This window comes from Mustela nivalis, assembly GCF_964662115.1.
Source record: "Mustela nivalis genome assembly, chromosome: 12".
Lineage (NCBI taxonomy): Eukaryota > Metazoa > Chordata > Mammalia > Carnivora > Mustelidae > Mustela > Mustela nivalis.
This window is the reverse complement of record NC_139031.1, coordinates 41,801,187-41,820,635: the sequence shown is the minus strand read 5'-3', so window position 1 is coordinate 41,820,635 and position 19,449 is coordinate 41,801,187. Positions and strand designations below refer to the sequence as shown.

General features: G+C 40.3%; 1 protein-coding gene across 5 annotated transcripts in view; it reads left to right on the top strand.

The window, feature by feature from the left end:
• Positions 1-19,449, top strand: part of BMPER (BMP binding endothelial regulator) — a 247,090-nt gene that overhangs the window by 153,351 nt on the left and 74,290 nt on the right. For 4 of the 5 annotated variants that reach the window (XM_082691759.1, XM_082691758.1, XM_082691757.1 and 1 more), the window contains exon 12: positions 14,985-15,314. The exons of the other annotated variant lie outside the window; for it this stretch is intronic. In XM_082691759.1, the coding sequence (XP_082547885.1) occupies positions 14,985-15,314 (330 nt within the window). The remainder of the gene's footprint in view (positions 1-14,984; positions 15,315-19,449) is intronic. 5 annotated transcript variants of the gene reach the window in all.

Sequence of the window (19,449 nt, the reverse complement as noted above, 5' to 3'; positions counted from 1 at the left end):
AATAAAGTATTTTATGAACTAGTTAGCCTTAAAGAAGTGGGCTTTGATGGTGGGTTGAAAGCAGCTTTCATGTAGAAACAAGTTTTTTCATCCACATGTTTAAAATCATATAGTTAAAAGTTATCCTGGCTTTGTTTATCTGGACAATAGATATGTATATGAGATATAATAAATTTATTTTATTATTGTTATGTCTCACTATTTTCTGAGACTGAGAGTCATTAAATAATTACATATCATACACTGGATAAAATGTTGATTGAATTAATGAAAATTAAACTGTAGATTTTACAAAATGATTTTTCTTTGAAGAGGATGCTGTATATAAAATAACTCAAAGGAAGCCAACCAAATATGACTCAGTACTGAGTCCAGCAGTTAGTGCAGGAAGAATTACCTATGATTAACATACCAGTTGATTTCAAACAGTATAAATTATTACATTTAATCATCATCCCAGATACTCTCTGAGGAAACTTTGTTTATGGATGGTTTGGAGGCCACATCCAGCTTCATTCCTTTCTGGATGAGCAGAGTAGAGTTTAAATTGACAAGGTTCTCCTCTGTCTCCAAGTCAGTGAAGATGTTTGCTTTTTTCTAGAAATTATTTTGAAGTAGACATGGAGTTCAAAGAGCTCTTAAGATTTTCTCACTAACCTTTTCAGTTTGCATGAGTGCAGAGAGATTACATCTGCTAATCACAGTGCTGTCAGGCAGGATCACTGCTTATCAGTTTAATAAAAACATGACCATTCTTGTGCAGAAACACCTCAAAGATTGAATTATCCAAATTTATGTTACAAGAATGAAGGTGAAGATTACTGAGATAGTTGAGAGAAAAGTTACCTTTCATCATTAGTCTATCCACTCTGAGCTAGTCTTTTCATATTTAGAATAATGGTGGCTTATCAGAAAGAAAAAAAGAAAAAAAGTAGGATGGGCATGACAAAATCAAAGCAAGTTTTTAATCAGCCATATTAACTATTGTATTTGTAAAATATGGGAATGAGCCTGACTTCTGTCACTAAGAGAGGCAGTTGGCAAGGGGGAAAATCACCCAGCTGTTAGGGTACCAAGGAGACCATGGACTGTGCACCTGCATCCAGCAGGTCAGTGCGGGAAGAGCCCAGGCATGTGGTTCTTGGTCCAATCTGCATGATATCATCAGATGGCTATTTCTCAATTTCCTTTGGTGTTCTTTCCATCTGTTTACTCTCTCTTGCTCTCCAGCAGTTCTTCCATCAGTGCTGTAAAACACATTCTATTGGCAAGGTTTATTTATTCAGATTGAGTTAAGAGATGGGATGACTTCCAATTTTTTTCAGCAGTGCCCAGATTTTCCTAATATATACAGGTAGACTTATTCTGAAGTCCTTTAGCTATGGCCTAAAGATCTCCTATTTTGAAATTCCTTTGACATTATATCTAGGATCCAGAACAAACCGTGGTCTCCTTTTTTCCTAATTTGTCAATTATAAAAGCTCTTCTGACCTAGGGGTTTCTAGAGCAGACCAATGAAAGCTAAAGTACAAACTAAGGCTAGTGTTTTCTAAAACAGAAAAGTGACTCATTTCTGTCTTATTCAAACAAAATCACACACACCCATAGACACCCCATTAGTTGCTGCAGAATTTTCAGCCTCAGTATTATATAATTTGACTAGATAGTTTGACTGTGTTGTGGGTTACATCCTGCACATTGTATGATGTTCAGCCACATCTCTAAGCTCTACTGGCTAGAGGCCAGTAGCACTTCTCTCCCAGAGATTATGGCAATCAACATTGTCTCCAGACATTGCCAGATGTCTCTCAGGGTGATTTGTACCCCTCTCCCCAGGACAAATGGTTGAGTACCATCGGTACTCCTCACAGAGGCAACAGCATGGGTGAATGCAGAAATAAACACCTGTGGTATTAGTAGCAGTAACTTACTCTCAACGCACAGTGAATAGATGAAATAGGAGCCCAGAGCTGGTGTAAAAAATGGCAGACCAGAAGTCTTTGGATGCAATTGAGTGTGTTTGCATTTCCATTACTTAGCCCTACAAAAAATGATAAAGGCATAATTAATCTTGATTGATTAAAATTCACCATCTTTGCTTTAGTTGCTATGAAGCTAGAAATAAATTTGTAGCCCACCTCTAACAGCAGGCAGTTTTTGAATAATAAGTTTATTCCTGACTTCATTTTATATGTCTACCCTTACTTATTTTGAATTGTTTAGTATGTATGCCTATAAGCTACCCCAATTCTTTTTGGAAGGAGGCAAGAATAAATACTTAGATACATATATAGTTTCATATGCAGATGAAAAGGATTGATTATACAGCTTTAAATACTCTACAACTTACTTTTATTACCTGTTATTGTTCAATGAATGTCACATTATTTCCAGCAGAGGTGACATCGGATTGTCTGTTCCTAAAACCCCACAGAATTACTGCCTTGTCGACTGGGTTAGTCTGTCTTGGTAGTGTGTCTGGGGCTCTTGCAGACCTCGGAAAATAACAGCAAAGAGGAAACTTGAAGTAAATGTGTAGAACATTCCTATAGGCCTCCCTTTGCAATAGTCAGTGATAGTGGTAATTTACAATTCAGTAGGTGAAAAGCAAGATTTGAAGCTCAAATTTGTTGTACTTCCCATGGTAGTGCCATCTTTATGGGGTTGATCTGAAAGGGCAATTACGATTCTATCAAAATTAACAACAACAACAAAAAAATCAGACTTCATGTTAAAATCAGACCTGCAGGAAGAATGAGAAGCATTGTTGTCTTTTAATAACATGGATGTTCTCTTTCTCTTTGTCCAAATGAAAAGAATTAAATTTGGTTTGGGTGATTTATTTAAAATAAAATATTTGAAGTAAGCTAAACAAACTTTATAAAGCTTTCATGCAAATGTTGTTTCTTGCCAAAGTAAGAGCTCTAGCCTAGAGCTACTCTCACTCTGCCTGGGGTGGGCATCACAGGACTGCGAGTTGTGTGCCAAGAAGGCCACTGTCTGTTGTGCCTGCAGCCCTTGGTTTAAGTAAAATGTTATCTTACTGTGAGTTGGCAAGCATTAGGTGAAATCTCGACCGAACCACCCAGTCAGAGAGACCTGAATCAAATAAATTCTGCTCTGGCAGAATGTCTGTTTTCAGACATGGAAATAATACTCAGTGGCAAAGTTTTCACTGATAAGAGGTGTGTGTGTGTGTGCGTGTGCCTGCGTGTGTGTGTGTGTGTGTGTGTGTGTGTGTGTGTGTGTGTAGAGGGAGAGAGGGAAGTATGGAGGGAGGGAGAGACAGAGAGATGTTGATCATGGGAGAGAATTTAATCTCTTCACCATGTACAAGACCAGAGGCAGCAAAAGGCAGCCCAGATGTGGAAGCGCAAACCCAGATCCCATAGATTCGCTGAGCTATGCCTGTAGCCACGTTAGCCCTGACCATCAGAGTCCCAACTCAAAACAGAAGCTCACGATTACATAACACAGAGGTGGGTAGGGTATACTGAGCACAGATGAATATTTAATTGAAATAACCTTAGCTACATGTCCCACAAGTCACGGGAAATATGAGATTTCAGCAACTCAGGGTGCAAAGAGACTCACAGTTGCCAGGTGACTTTTTAAACGCTTCCAGGGTTAGTTTCCAGCTGTGCACCGCAATGGTGTGCCTGCTCCCGAGAGGACCCCCTGTCTGCTATGTGCACTCATCAAGGGTGCTGTGGAATTGCCCTGGCTGGTTTGGGCACATCTTACCTAACTCCCCGGGCATGTCTACAGTTATCTCCAATTAAAGAGTGCTTGTAGGAGGGGGAACACAACAACAGCTTAACAAAACTGTGACCCCGGGGCCCATTTTATGAGAAATCTCCACTGACAGAGGTTCTGCAAATTAGTAGTTCTGTGTTTGAACAAGGTTCCTGGCCCCCAAGACTGTAAGCAACTCCAGGTCCCTTAACACCAAGAGTCTGTCCTTAACTCAGGAAAGCAAGGAAATTTGAAACCAGAGCTCAAGATGCTTGTAGAATAAGACTTTGTGGTGTTGACTTTAGCCCTGCCAAGGAGGTGTTAAGCTAAGTGGCCACTGAAGTTTCTGCTTGAGCATCTGGTGGGAGTTTGTCACTGCTCCCAAGGCCCAGCCAGCAGACACAGGTGGCAAATAAAACCCAACATTATCACATAGGGTAGCTAGGAAGTCCCACCCCAGCGGGAGCAGCATTGGAAGGGGTGTGAGGACACCAGTTTGTTTTCTGTTTCATATGCCATTCTGTTCTAAGGGGTACTGTTGCTTTAAGTTTTCTGTCTGTGGGTTGACACAAAACTGAAAGAGAAGCCCGAGGTTATTCGGGGTCATCTTTTACCCACCACCTATTGTGGTTCCTACCATGTTAGTACTCCTTAAGTTCTGACTATTTAGTTAACAATCCTCCTCCTCCTCATTATCATCTCAAATAATAATAATGGCAAGAAATGCAACAGCAATAGTAGCGGCAACAGCTAATTATTTATTTAGCCTCTGCTGTGTCTAAGCATTGTCGAGGGCTAGCTCATTTGATCTTATTTATTTGATCCTCACAGCCCTCTTAGAGTCAGGTAATGTTACGAGCTCCATTTCACAGCTGAGGAACTGAGGCCTAGTGGTTAAGAGGAATGCCCGAGGTAAGTGTGGAGCCTGAGTTCCTACAATGAAATCTGGCCCCAGGGCCCAGCTGGAAGGTCTACCCCTGACTTGTCATTTGGTACAGTTTAATAACCCTTACAGTTAGGAAGGGGAGAGAAGGTCTGGAGGGATTTGTAATGGTAGGGATTAGAGGCTGGAGAAGGATGTTAGGAGGAGTTTCCAATTTCAGACCATTTCCCTCCACCCCACCCTGGAAGAAATGCCTGCTTGAGTTCCCAGGTTTTTGTCTTCCTGGTGACACCTTCACCTCTGCTCAGGTGCGGAGCCGTGGTAGTTTGTATGCTCTGTGCTCACTGACAAATGCAACTGGCTTGGTTTTCCATGTCCACTCATTTTTCTAGATATCCCTGCTTCTTGCTACCTTAGGTATTTTCAACGCTAAGGTGAAGGCCTCTCCAAATTTTCTTACTTACAATATTAAAATACATGTAATTTTAAACTTGAAATAACTATAGAATTTCCACCAGGAATAAGGAAGAAGGGCAGAGTTGCTCTGTCACTCAAGACTCATAACCATTTCAGCATCATGGGATTGTATAAGTAGATGAACCTTAATACTGAGGTCAGCCCTTTCACTTCTCAGGTGAGGAAACTGAGGCTCCAGCTAGTATTAATTGAAAGAACTAGGTGAGAACCTGCTCTCTCTCTCTCTTTTTAAACATTCTAGTCCAGTATTTGTTCTAACTGGCCTCCCTAGATCTTTGTTTGGGAAAGTATTCTTGACATAAATGCACCATTATTAAATCATTCAGTTAAAAGTTACTTTCTTGCTTAATTTTGAAAGAATATGTTTAGAATATGAAGAGATACATAAACTCATTATGAACCATCTGGTACATTTAGTCAAGTCTGCCATCTTGAATTTCAAGAAAGAGGCATATGCCTAGCTTTGACTGAAGAAACTGGTGACCAAAACCCCTTAGCAACGGTACATCTAAAATATAGAAAAGTGACCAGACGATGGAGATTCTGAAGCCAGTATTACACTTTGTAGAAAAATACCATATAATAAATTACACATTCCTGTATGGAAAACTGAAGGACATTTATTCCTCTCTGGAGGTCATATCTACTATGAGCAAAATAAGAACAACAAAAGTTGTTACTTCTGTTGTCACTAAAGTTGCTCCTATTGCCAGCAAAGATTTATTGAATGCAAGTGCATGTCAGTGTTGTGATAAACATTCTCCATGTATCCTAACGTTGAACCCTCAAAATGATCCATGAAGTAGAAGCTCTATTTTACAAATGAGAGATCTGAGGGTCTGAGAAGTTAAATAGGGTGAGGGCAGATGATACTCTGCTCCATGAGACTCCAAAGCCAACACTTGTAAGAACTATTGCTTTCCATTGACTACATTTTTGTTTCAGAGGCTTGCTTCCAAACATATATGAAGTTTGCCAGTTTCTTTTCTCTCTGCACAACTAGAGAGCCATTGTATTTTCTTACCTTTTAAAAACTTACCTACATTTATGAGGTCACTTACCCTCCCATCTCTTGGGTTACAATACTTGAAGGTCTAGCCTTCATAAGTAGTGGTTTTGGTTTGGTTTCCCTTAGAGTTTGGAGAAATGACTCATTAGCTGCACTATGTAGTTCCCTTTGATGCAGAGTTTTAATTTATGAACTCTGTCATTCTTTCTTCTAATCACAGTCCCTTCCTGGTGAGTACTTCGCCTCCGCTGCAGCCACCATTCCACTCCTCTGCTCTGCCCTTCCACGTCTGTCCTTAGAACACGTATCTCTTCTCCTTTTGTTTTTCACCTTTTCACCCTGTGAGCTCATGGCTTTGCCTCCACAGTCCCTTCTATAGTTCCTTTCACATTCTGGTTTCTGATTTCTGATTTCTGAGGACCTTAATATGACTTCTTGACAAGATGCTGATATGGTCAATCTCAGCTTCTTACTTTTTTGGAGACCACATTCTTCTTTCAAAGTACTGCATTTGAATTTTAGTAACAGTTGCTACCTTTAATTCTCCTAATTGTCAGGGTTGGGAGTTGGATGGAAAAATGACTGGCTGTTTCCAGCCTCTATCTGTTGACTGAATTCTGGCACCCCCTTATCCCAGCTGCACAGGTTTGGGGCCTTAATGTTATTTCTCATGCTCTTGGCATTTCTCTCCCGTGTTGCTAATCAGTCATCAAGTCTGCTTGATTGTCTCTTTGTATTGTTTTTCTAATAAATAAGTTCCTTCCCATTTCCATGGCAGCCAGGCCTTCATCCCTTTGCCTGCAACTGACCTCAGTCTTCTCTCCTTCAGCCCTTCCCGCATGCCACTGGCCTTCGCAAGAACCTACACCGGCTACCTTCACTGTCTCTCGGAGTTTCTCAAAGTTTGTTTTATAAAATGCTAGTCCTGAGGAAAAGAGATGAATAATATTTTCAAAACATGGCTCTGTGATTAAATACATGAGGGAAATGCTGGTTCAAATAAACTCAAATATGTTTCTTTGCTACAGAATTTGCAGAGCCCTTTATATGCCAATGTGCAGGGTAAACTTGCAGGAGGGTGATGGAGTATGGAGTACCTCCCGAACTAATTTGAGCTGCAGACTTTTTTTTTTTTTCCTACTTATTTTGGCAGAGCAGCAGGCAAGATTGATGTTTCATAGGAAGCACATTAAGGAATGTTGGTTCTTTGGGATACATTTAAACTTTTCAGGCTGGCAATAAATCTCAGGCCAATTTATTTAGACAATTTGGGTGTCTCATATCTCCCAAAGTTACTCCCCACTCTGGTCCGATCAGTCTCCCGCTCTCCTTGTGCGGGCTGCCACGTGACTTGATGAACACTACTCTTTTGGCCTAGAAGGCTTACTCTTCGCTAGTCCCAAATCTGCATTTTCTATGTCTTTCATAGATGGACTCATCTCACATTGTCTTTTCAACAGATCTATGTTTTATATGTATGTTACAGTCTTATTCAGTCCTATTTTAGCCAACAGTGGATGTCTATTTGCTGGAGTCATATAACATAATTATAAAACTAATAATATTGGAAGGGGAGGTGAACCATGAGAGACTATGAAAAACAATCTGAAAAACAATCTGAGGGGTTTGAAGGGGCAGGGGGTGGAAGGTCGGGGTACCAGGTGGTGGGTATTATAGAAGGCACGGATTTCATGGAGCACTGGGTGTGGTGCAAAAATAATGAATACTGTTATGCTGAAAATAAATAAAAAATAAAATTAAAAAAAAACTAATAATAACTACTCTCTCCAGTATTCTGGAGGGTGCTCTAAAGGAAATCGATAAAAAGCTGGTACAGAGCCTGAATTTAGGAACTTAACAATGAGGTTGGGGAGATGAAATATAAAATACCAAATAAGAGAACCATGTAATATATTTATAACTAACTTCTAGATAGTAATCTTAAATGGAAGTTGATGGATTCCTTGATCAGTCTTGGGACAGAGTGGCCATGAACCTCTGCATTGGAGTGGATATACTTGTGTGCATTTGGTAAGAATAGTAGTGGCTACACATTTCTTCAGATTCCCAAAGAGCTCTGTGATCCCATCTAGTTCACAACAGCCTTGTAGGATGCTGTGGTCCAGGGTATCAGTGGAACCATCGAGTGATCATGAGGAAGGTACTGGCCTCAGAGCTGCAGAGACTGGGTTGGACTCTGTCTTTACTGCCTTTGGCTGCATGACCATGGGTATCATGGCCACTTCTCCGAACTCATTGCTAAGAAATTAGGTTGATGAAATACAGTGTGCAGAGAAGTAGTGAGGATTAAAGGAGATAGGGAAAATATGGAAAGCATCTGGCATGGTACCCGGCATGAAGTGGTCACTTTAAATGACTCTTCTTGGCTATTGCCGAGTTCATTAGTTTCCTATTGCTGCTGGAGCAGATTACTACAAACCTGGTGGCTTAAAACAACACATACTGTTCTGAAGGTCAGAAGGCTGAAATGGTTCTGAATGGGCCAAAATCAAGGTATCAGCCAGGCTGCGATTGTCTGGAGGCTCTGGGGGAGAATCTGTGTTTGTTTTTTTTTTTTGTCTGGTTTTGTTTTGTTTTCTACTTTTTTCAGCACCTGGAGGCCACCCTCTTTTTTTTTTTTTTTTTTTTTTTGACTTGAGGCCCCATTCTGTCTTTGAAGTCAGCAATGGCACGTCCAGTCCACCTCGCACTGTGTCACTAGGACACTTATTTTCCTGCCTTTCTCTTTTGTTTATGGGGATGATGATGTTTGTCCTGCCTGGATTATCCAGGATAATCTCCCCATCTCCAGCTCAGCTGATGAGCAAACTTAATTTCATCTGCAGCCTTAATTCCTTTTTCTGAGAGCATTAATTAATTCTCCAATTAGTTAACTGATTAAGTAAGAAATCCTTTTCATAACTTGCTGTCTGCTAGTCACTAGATGTCTCTTTTAGTGAGTTCAGTGTGGGCATTTTTTTTTTTTTTTACTAAAATGTATTCTTTAATTAATTAACCCACTCATTCAACAAATATTTATAGATACTTCATATTTGGGAGAGCAGGCATCGCTATGAGCAATGCAAAGATGAATCCATGTAATATATATGTATACACAGGGCAGGGTGCCAGGCACTAAGAACCAAGTTTACATATAAGGGTTTAAAGCCTGGTTTAGGAGTTAAGGATATTAACTATAAGTTAGGGAGGAAATTGATTTATCATAAGCCTGTGATGGGTTTGGAGATAATATTTTTAACCCTCAAACTGAAAAATATCATGTGTCTATAGCATAGAGTGTTTGAAATAGACTGTCCCAGACAGTTTGAGCTCTATGGTCAGTTTTGCCTTTGGGATTTTGAGGGAAGAGAAATGTCTTTGGCTGAGACTTTGGGAAGGTGCTATGGGGAGTTAGCTTTTGAACCAGGAGGTTCATGTGCTGGAAACTGTGAAGTGTGGGACAGGTGCATGCATCTCTCTCCTCCCCCAGGAGCAAAGGTGAGAGATAGGGTAGCACTGAGCCCAGTTGGGGAGGTCCTAAATCAGCCATGACATTGGAGTTAGATTTATTTTAGATTATATCTTGAAATTAGGGGCTGCTTTCTTTGCTCTTCTGTTTGGAGTTGGTGACTATATGGAAAATATGTAAGAAGAAATTTACATTCTTAATGGTATCTCCACTCAACTTTTTAAAAATGAGTTTTTCATATGTAGATTTGTAGATATGTGGATCTAATTAATTATAGACTGGTGGAAATAGACCCATAACCCCTCTTCTGCCCCTCCCCCATTCACACAGTAAAGTTAGATTAAATTTTTACTTAAGAAGACAAAAATGCAAAATCTTCTAGGAATCCAGGTATCACATAGTGGAGCATCTCTTGGCCCTCAGGTCCCACAGGGCAACAGCTGTAAGGGACTCCTCTGTGTGTGGCCAGAGCCTCCTGCATGGAGAAGATCAGTCCCTGCTGGGGCACTCATAGCCTTTTTACGTCAGAGACTTACATCGTGAACAGGGCTTGTATTAAGGGCAGTGTGTCTAATCCCAGCCTTTCCTGGTTCTTGACTCAAACTTGGCATATCATTGTGAATCTTACCCACCTGGGGTTCCCTGCATGGCCCAGTGACCCAGAGTCCCACAGGACCTTTTCCTGTGATTTGTGTTGAGAAAGGTTTAAAGCTGTGTTTTTTTTTGTTTTTTGTTTTTTTTTTATTTGATAGACTTTCTTGTGGTTAGAACATTTCCAGACGTAAGCTGATCTGTGTGGTGCTATGGTACTATGAGTAGGAGAGACCATCCTCTTTGCAGAAGTAAAAGACTGAGGACGGAAGTCATTTTCTATTTTTCAAAGTGATTTCAATGATGGGGGATATCTTATGACATATTAAGTGAAGAGGAAATAAAATTTCATGTACAAGATAATCTTAACTGTGTTAAACTACACACAACACATATGCACATACACGCACACACGCAGACACACACCCAGCCCCAAACTGTAAACAGTGGTTATTTCTTGGTCACAAAACCATGAATGATACTTTTCTTCTTCTGTTGTTGTTTGGTTGTGTTTTGGGGTTGGGGGTTTGGAGTCTGTTTGATTTCTCTTATGTTCTTTATAACGTGGAATTGTATAATTTTCCCTTAATTTTCTTTGACAGAGGTTTTGGGAATAATCACTGCTCTCGGAAGGAAGGCATTTCATTAAAATAAATATACTCATGGCAGAAATACATGTACCTGATGAGGTTAGGAGAAAAATATCAGAATTACATTTTTAGAAGCATCCTGACTCTTAATTCTCATAGCGGTCTTATTAAAGTATATAATATCAAACCACTGTGTTTTAGCCCAGTATTTTTCATTTTTTAAGACAAATATTCATATTCTAAAAGTATACCTAGACATTGTAAATAATTAAATGTAATGTAAACAATACTACAAATACATATAAACAATAAAAGGAAAAATATGTCACACTTAATTCCGTTACTTAAGAGAAAAAATACTACTCTTAATATTTGGGTTTATATGCTTCTAATTTTTTTTTCTGTGCTTAGACATTGTGTACATATAAGGAAAACAAACCAAAACAAAAATGGCATTTGATGATTTGATTTAAAGGACTATGAAAAAACGTACCACTACTTGTTAATTGGAATTTTTCTCTCTATCCTCTTGACTTATACATACTCAAACAAAATTAATTATAGAACGGTCCATTTGTCTAGTTCTGACTATCCTTCCAAGCTTTCCAGAAGAGTGTGACTGGACATCTGGACATTTTGGACTGCAGCTCATTTCACTGGGTCTGCTGGAAAAATGCGCGTGCGTGTGCGCGTGCACGCGCGCACACACACACACACACACACACACACACGAGTTTACAACATTCTCTTGTGTCCCTTAAGTGTTCTCTAGCTCTTTTCCTTTCCAGTTAGGCAGATTTGTATGACCCTGAGATTTTTCACTTCAAGCCATTTCTCCGGTGCATGTGTTCACTGTTCCTGCAGGATCTGGCACAGGGAACTTGAGGTGCCAGGAAAAAGGGCCAAGGTTTCAAAATTATTTTAGCTCATGATATAAATGTCCCCAAATATAACACATAATTCTCAAGCATCTTCCTAGTCATGAAATTTTGTTGGCCTCTTCTATCTTGCTGTTACAGAGAAAAATCATTCTGATCTCCAAACCTCTCTCTTCGACAAGTTAGGGCCTCTTGCAAAATATCTTCGCTGACAGCCCTGTTACATGTGATTTCCCTAGCCTGGTCTCCCTGGATGTCCCTCATTGCTTTCTGCCCAGCTATGAGTAAGCTCAGGCTTCCCCAGGGCCACTGTAGGCAGTGTATTTTCTCTTGCTTCTTTGAGGATTTTCTTGGTCATATAACTGGTCTTATCTACAGATACCCATATTTTGACTCTTTTTTTTTTTTTAAGATTTTATTTATTTATTTGACAGACAGAGATCACAAGTAGGCAGAGAGGCAGGCGGAGAGAGGGGGAAGCAGGCTCCCTACTGAGCAGAGAGCCTGATGTGGGGCTGGATCCCAGGACCCTGAGATCATGACCTAAGCTGAAGGCAGAGGTTTAACCCACTGAGCCACCCAAGCGCCCCTCACATTTTGACTCTTAAGAACAAAACCACCACAGCAAAAACAACAGAAAAGCAAAAGTAAGAAGAAAAAGAATCATTCATGGTTCTGCCACCAAGAAATTGACAATTTTCGGGTGTGTATTTGTGCATTTATTTTAAAACAGTTAAGATTATCTGATAGACAGGAGTGCCTGGGTGGCTCAGTTGGCTGAGGGTCCGACTCTCAGTTTTGGCTCAGGTCATGATCTCGGGGTCATGAGATTGAGTCCTGTGTCAGGCTCCCTGCTCAACAGGGAGTTGGCTGGAGATTTTCTCTCTCTCCCTCTTCCTCTGCCCATGCTCTCTCTCTTAAATAGATAAATAAATCTTGAAAAATATTATCCTGTAGGCAGAGTTTTTTTTTTCCTATTTTTCACTTAATATGTCATAAGTGCTTCCTCAATCACAAACATTACTCATACACTTTTTCAATGACTAGGTAATAGTTTATTTTATGGATTTACTACCAAGTGCTTAGCTATTTTAATTTTAAGACAGTCAAAATATCCATTTTCTAATGATGTATCCAGGAACAGTAGGCTTGTAGAACAGTGCTAGGTAATGAATTCTTGATAATGAATTCTTGATAAGTGCTAACTATTACTGGTTTTGTTAATGAAAATTTGGATGCAGTTGTTGTTAGAAAACCAGGAGAAGCCATGGATTATCCTTGGTACAAGGGGAAGGTTGCCACTTCAGACTCTGGGCAGAAGGTGTAGGCATTCCCTGTTCCTGATCCCAGCTGAGAGGAGATCTCTTCAGGAGTATCTCAGCTCCTTCATTAATGCCTTGCTCTTTCTGGGCTGAGGTCCATCTGTTTCAAGCTCAGAGCTCAAAAGCCTTGATAGATTTTGGATTTTCTTGAGTATGCAGAGTTAAGAACTCTGAAAAAGCCCTTCTCTTGAATTTGGTGCATCTGGTGGTCATGTTAATAGTCTTTTTCTGGCACATTATAGTATTAACTCAGAACTATAATTTTTCTGATGCCATTCAGTGTGTCCCAAAGAACAGCTTTACCCCCTTGTCAACCAAACAAATACCATTTGCATGCCAGGGAAAGATTCCTTTTGTTAGACTGTGAGGGAAATGTGTGATAGGACAATTTTGAAAGCAATCACATGGAGAAAGGACTGGCACTTACATTATGGGGTGGTTAGATAGAGGGGAATGGATATATTGGTTAGATAGAGGGGGTGGATATAAGATTAGAAAGCTAGAGGTGGGGTCCCATGTGAAGCAACAAACTGAGTATAATTGGAATCACAAGGAAAAATCAATCAAGAGAAGGACAAGAAGGGAACAGCAATGAAGGGCAAAATAAATTTTGTGGCTAAGGTCTCAGAACTTCTCTCCCCCTCCCATTTCTTCCACTCTCTTACTCCAGGTAGTGCCTTTGCATATTCCTTAAAGCATTTGCTCATTGAAACTACCTTACACACCAAAAACTATATCTTTTTGAGTCTCTATCAGATATTGACAAGGAAAGCTTAAAACAAATAATTAATTTACCAGATTCCAAATACATGTGATTTATATGGAGTCAAATGTACTTGACATATAAAATGACATAATATATTGTAACATAAGACAACATTATTCTCCACTTTAGAAATTAAAAACACATGTTTTCCTTGGATCTCACTGGTCCTGTCAGATCAATTGGCACATCCTTCCTCTGTGTTAACTTTTAATTCTTCTCTTACATGTTCTGAGCAGTTGCTGATAGGATAGTTTCATAATCTGAACCTGTGCTGGTGATGACTGGAAATTGATCTTTTTATTATAGTTCTTTTATCATGTGGGCTCCTTTATCTAAATGAATTCCTCATTTCCTGGTTGTTCATGCCTCCCCGAAAATAGATAAAATATATTTACATGGAGAACAAATCATTGCTAAATATAATTAAAAAAAAAAGAAATATTTAATTTTCTATAACAATCTTTGAGGTGCTCCCAGTGTCAGACTTTGCCTGGGTTTTACAAATATTTGAATGAATAGTACTTTGAAGTGATGAATGCTTTGGAATTTCTTAATTTATTATATGATGGGTTTTATGATTTATTTTTATCCAATCTTGGATTTTGATAAACAGACCAAAATATAGGAATCTTGCACATGTAAAAAACATAGAAACTATTGATTTTGTCACTACTTTATTTCCTAATGGTATTAGGTATGTGTCTATTTGGCAATTCTATTTATTTGTCCTTAGTAAGTACATGGTGTTGAATACAATACCTTAAAAAATGAGTAACACTGAGAATACCATATTTCCATATTTTTTTATATCTGTTAAATGGAAATAATACTATTGTTTTCCTGTATTGTCATTTACGTTGTTGCCTTTTATTCATTTTTGGGTTTTGTTTATATGGGTTATGAAGTAAGGCCAGTTCTGTTTATGAAATTATCTTAGTTTCATTTCTCTAACCCTTAAAATAAAGACCATAGAGGCATATGAAGGCTTCAAAATAGAGATGGCTTAAAACTTTCAAAGAGTTATGAATAACTTTTCAGTATAAGAGCAGCCAAAGTATTGCCCGTCCTAGGACGTTTGGCACAGACTTTTAAAACAACCAAACGTATTTTTTGTTTTAAGTTGATTTCCACTAGTGCATCTCTGCTAAGGCCCTCCCTTACCTGGCAGGTGCCCCCATCCAGGTTAATATTGCAGGGACCTCTGATGTCTTTTTGAATCCTGCGCTCGGTTTATGACCTGCTTTTGTCTCTCACTCATCCGCAGAGCCCGGCGTTTGCACGGTATTCGGAGATCCCCACTACAACACTTTTGACGGACGGACATTTAACTTTCAGGGGACGTGTCAGTACGTTTTGACAAAAGACTGCTCCTCCCCTGCCTCGCCCTTTCAGGTTCTGGTGAAGAATGACGCACGCAGGACCCGCTCCTTCTCTTGGACCAAGTCGGTGGACTTGGTGCTGGGCGCCAGCACTGTCAGCCTCCAGCAGCACCTGACCGTGCGCTGGAACGGCTCGCGCATCGCGCTGCCCTGCCAGGCGCCGCAGTTCCACATCGACCTGGATGGCTACCTCTTGAAAGTGACAACCAAAGCAGGTGGGCTTCTGTGTCCCTCTGGCTCTCTCCTCTGCCTCACCAGCCCGCACAGCCACACCACCCAAGCGCTCTGCTTCTTCCGCGGAGGTGGCCAAGTGTTGGGACTACAGGTGTGGCCTCATGCCCACTCACTTGGGTTCCAAGGGGACACCTCCAAGATGGCACAAAAGAGCAGGAGAAATTTGCACACCATGGAGCCTTGAAGTTCAGTGCCACTCACAGCAGTCTTGCAATCTGCTGACTTCCTCGTCCAGAACAGTATTTGTGCTCTCCAAATAACCTCCTCTTTCTCTTGTTTTGTTGCAATGGTAGACCCTTGATGTCCAGTTTGGAACTGTCAGTGTTTCTCCCAGCTCAGCCAGTAATGTGCAGTTTCACATCTGTGAGAAAGACTGTTTTCTTAGTTAGCATCTGTCCCAGAAGTGGGGGAGTCCTCTATCCTAAACCACAAATGTGTGGGTGTGCAGGTAGGAGTGTACATGGCCAAGTGACCAGCAATCCTGTCCATTCCAGACCCAAGGGAAGGTGCTTGTTGAATTAGTGAATGGCTAAAACCATTCGCTCTGCTGGAGGAAGCTTAGGGAGCTCTGAGCGTGCTTCCCCCAGCCTTGGGTCCGTGGACCAGCCTGCCACTCCCTTTTCTCAGCATCCCCTGTTGCCTGCCACATACTGGACTCTGTATTTCCCCTCCATAGACTGACACATCCCCCCTAGGCCAAACTGTTCGTAGCTGCTAGGAGGTTACTCCTAGGGGCTCAGAGAAAGCTCACATTCTTGGGAGCTACCTAAAGAGGCTTCTTAGAAGCAGAAGTTTGCCCTTCGATATCCGCCCGAAAGAATGAATTCAGCTCATTTACACCTTCAGTTATATTATGTCTGATTCCTTCCGCACTGCCTTTGGTTAATCCATATTGTTCGTCGATTTGATACTGAACTGCATGTTCTCCTGGTGAATGTTATTTCTGTCAGCATGACACTTGAGGAAATCAACATACTTCTTGCTTTTTATATTGACGAAAATGTAACAGTGTAAAAGCATCAATTACATTCCAGTTCCTTTAGATAATAAGGATCCAAAAGGGAAAGATTTGATAGAGCAGGCCCTTGTGAGGAACTCTAGAGACTGTTCTCTGCCGTACCTTCAGAACGCTGTTAATTATTTCAGTTCAAGCCAAAATACATTTGACAAATTGATCCGAGTTTATGGAATGCCAGCTTAGCTAAACAAAGGCAGGAAGCCAAGGCGAAGCCCAGGGAGCTTTTATTTAGAGAGCATAACATGGTTTTGGTGAGAAAAAGTTAAATATTAATGTATTGGAGCATTCTATAAAGGGAGAAGGACTTCCAACTTCACTTTGAAAGTGGCAGGTGTGAAGAGCTCTATTTATTCAATTTTAGAGGGATTAGTCCTCTTCAGAAAATTCAGACACCTGTTGTTTTATTCAAATGACATGTCACTCTGTAGATGTCAGCCTCAGCTCATTTCTTTAAAGAGAGCAACGGTTTGTGGCTCCCTATCAATTGTGCACAAGATGACTCATTATTACAGAGCGCTAATTAGAAGGACCTTGCTGATCTGTTTGCATCCCAGAGGAACACAGTGGATTCTACCGATATGGAAATTATTGGCCGACCCCAGCCCAACTTCCGAAGGGATCCTGGACACTGGAAGTCTGCTAGCAGTCTAGGAGCTTCAATTCTGTTCTGCCCATAGCTGGCAAAACCTTACGGAATAAGTGTCCTCTTGTCAGGATTCCACATCGTAAAAATGAATGAAAGGTTGAGGCTGCTAAGAAAATAATACTAGATCATAAACACCATAATTAGATTAGTGAATTTAACTCTTCTCAGCCTTGAACTCGATTTTACAATTTCCTTTCCTTTTTTTTCACAATGCAAGTAAGTTATGTAATGCCCATAATACCCAGCTGAACAACTGCCCGTAGCATAAACTTTCTGTCTCCTAGGGAAGAACTGTATTCCTCTGGGCTCTAAACTTGCTTTGAGATTATCCTTGGAATGAAACGATTCCATTTCCAGGCACAAGTCTTCTCCTAAAACCAATCTCAGTTTGTACTACCCCTGAGGGATATTTTCTTTTTATCACCTATTGATTGTCCATTTAAAATATCACAATATATCCTTGGAGTGTTCTTCTCCCATAGATTATCTTTTAAATTTCATAAACTTGTATGATCAAAGGGTCCTTTCTTCAAAATAACAGCTTAAATCAAGCCTGCAGCTGGAGGATGAGAAATGGGGAGGAATGACTCTTTGCCCCTGTGGTTTCTGAACTCAGCACTTCAGGAGGGAATCGTTTGGCAGAGGAGCGCAGGTGGCTTGCTGCGTGGTGGGATTAGGCTGTAGTTGCTTACCTAATAACAACAGGGGTGGCAGAGAGGGCACGGAGCAGGCTTAGTAGCTGGAGAAAGCTCTGCTCACCCCCATCACGCTCCGACCCCAACTCTTGGCAGTTAGTGAATAATTTAAAAATATTTCCTTTCTGCCATCTGTTCACTTCATCAGCTCTACCTGAGAGAGTTACGTCAGATCCACCCGAAGGCATTAACACGTGGGAGTGTGGGGTTTTTTAAATTTTACTTTTGGTAGAGTTCTGTACTTTATGAACCTGGAGACTACACATATTTTTCTTATTCTTTTTTCCTTTGGTATAAAATCTGAACAGAAAAACCAGCCATTTTAAAGCATCATATGGATTTGTCTATGGGTTTTGTACCTCCTCTGTCTTTTAAGGAAACACCAGCAAAAGCAACAAGAACAACAAAATAACAAAACAAAGCAAAACAAAAATGACAACAAAAGAACAACAACTTCCTTCTCCCTCCTCCTCCCCGCCCAAACAACTAGTGGTCTGGAGCCCGGCTACACATTTGAAGAGTAAAAAACAAGTTGGTAAAACATTCACTGTGTGAGGAGGGATCATTGGAAGGTGCTTCCAGCAGTGGAAAGAATGTGGCTGCTGCTCACACCCCCAGATGGGACATGTGCTTTGGCTTTGGCCTTCTGACTCTGCCAGTTATTTCTACCTAATTTCCCATGCAGAGGAACGGGGAAACTCATCCCAGCTGTAGAAAGGGCTAACCCCAGCCCCTACCACAATGTTTTCATTTCATAAGATGCCTATTTAAAATATCTCTTGGAAGAGCAATTTTTTCAATTACAACTTACTCATTATTTTGCCTGTCACTATTGTAATTTACTTTGCATGGATTTTACTCATATAGAGGGTAATGACAATCAGGCAAACACATATGTGTCTGGTACAGCAGTAGACAAAGGTCTCTATAGTTGGGTAAGTCATCCCTATATGATATGAAGCTTAGTATTGGGCACTTGAAAATCCCCTTATAAACAAAGAAAAGAAGAGGAAGAGAGAGTGGATTGCCAAGTATTCCTTTACTCTGGGGACCCTGTGTGGGTTTTTTGTTTGTTTGTTTGTTTGTTTGTTTTTCTTTTTTTTTTTTGAATGACTGAGAAGAGTTTGGAAAAGAGTTTACCCAAAACAGTGGGTCTTCATCTTCCCAAACCTGCATGGACCACCAGTCCATTACCTGAAAAGAACGTAATTATTGGCTTGTTCGTCGTGAGCTGATTTCTGACAAAATCTGTTGCCCAAAGTCTCAAATTTGTTATAGCATTGTCAATAATGATGTTGGAACTCCTATGAATATACATTTTCAACCGTAGTGACATTTGGAAGAATAGTATTTGCCTACTGTCTAGGAAAGAGATTTGCAGTTTGGAAAATTTTGCAACATGGAAAGTCTCTGGAAGTATGCTCTTAAACTTAGAATGTTATATGGAATTGATTTTCTTCCCTCATTTCTCTTGCTGGGCAGCTGCTTGGCTACAGGCTTCTGAGGTCATGTTTCTTCTATACCTTAGAGAGTGTATTACAAATCATATTACAGTTTGCTTGTCTTTTTTCAAAATTGTTACTTCAATGTCTTGACTAGCATGAAATTCACAATTTCTTTGGCTTTGCAGATTCGTTGTGTCAATTTACAGGGTAATTGATTCATTTAGTGAGTATATACTATATACCAGATAATGTGTTAGATGGTGGGGTATGAAGAAATTATAAATCACTTTATAAGAGAGTTGTGGTTGTTGG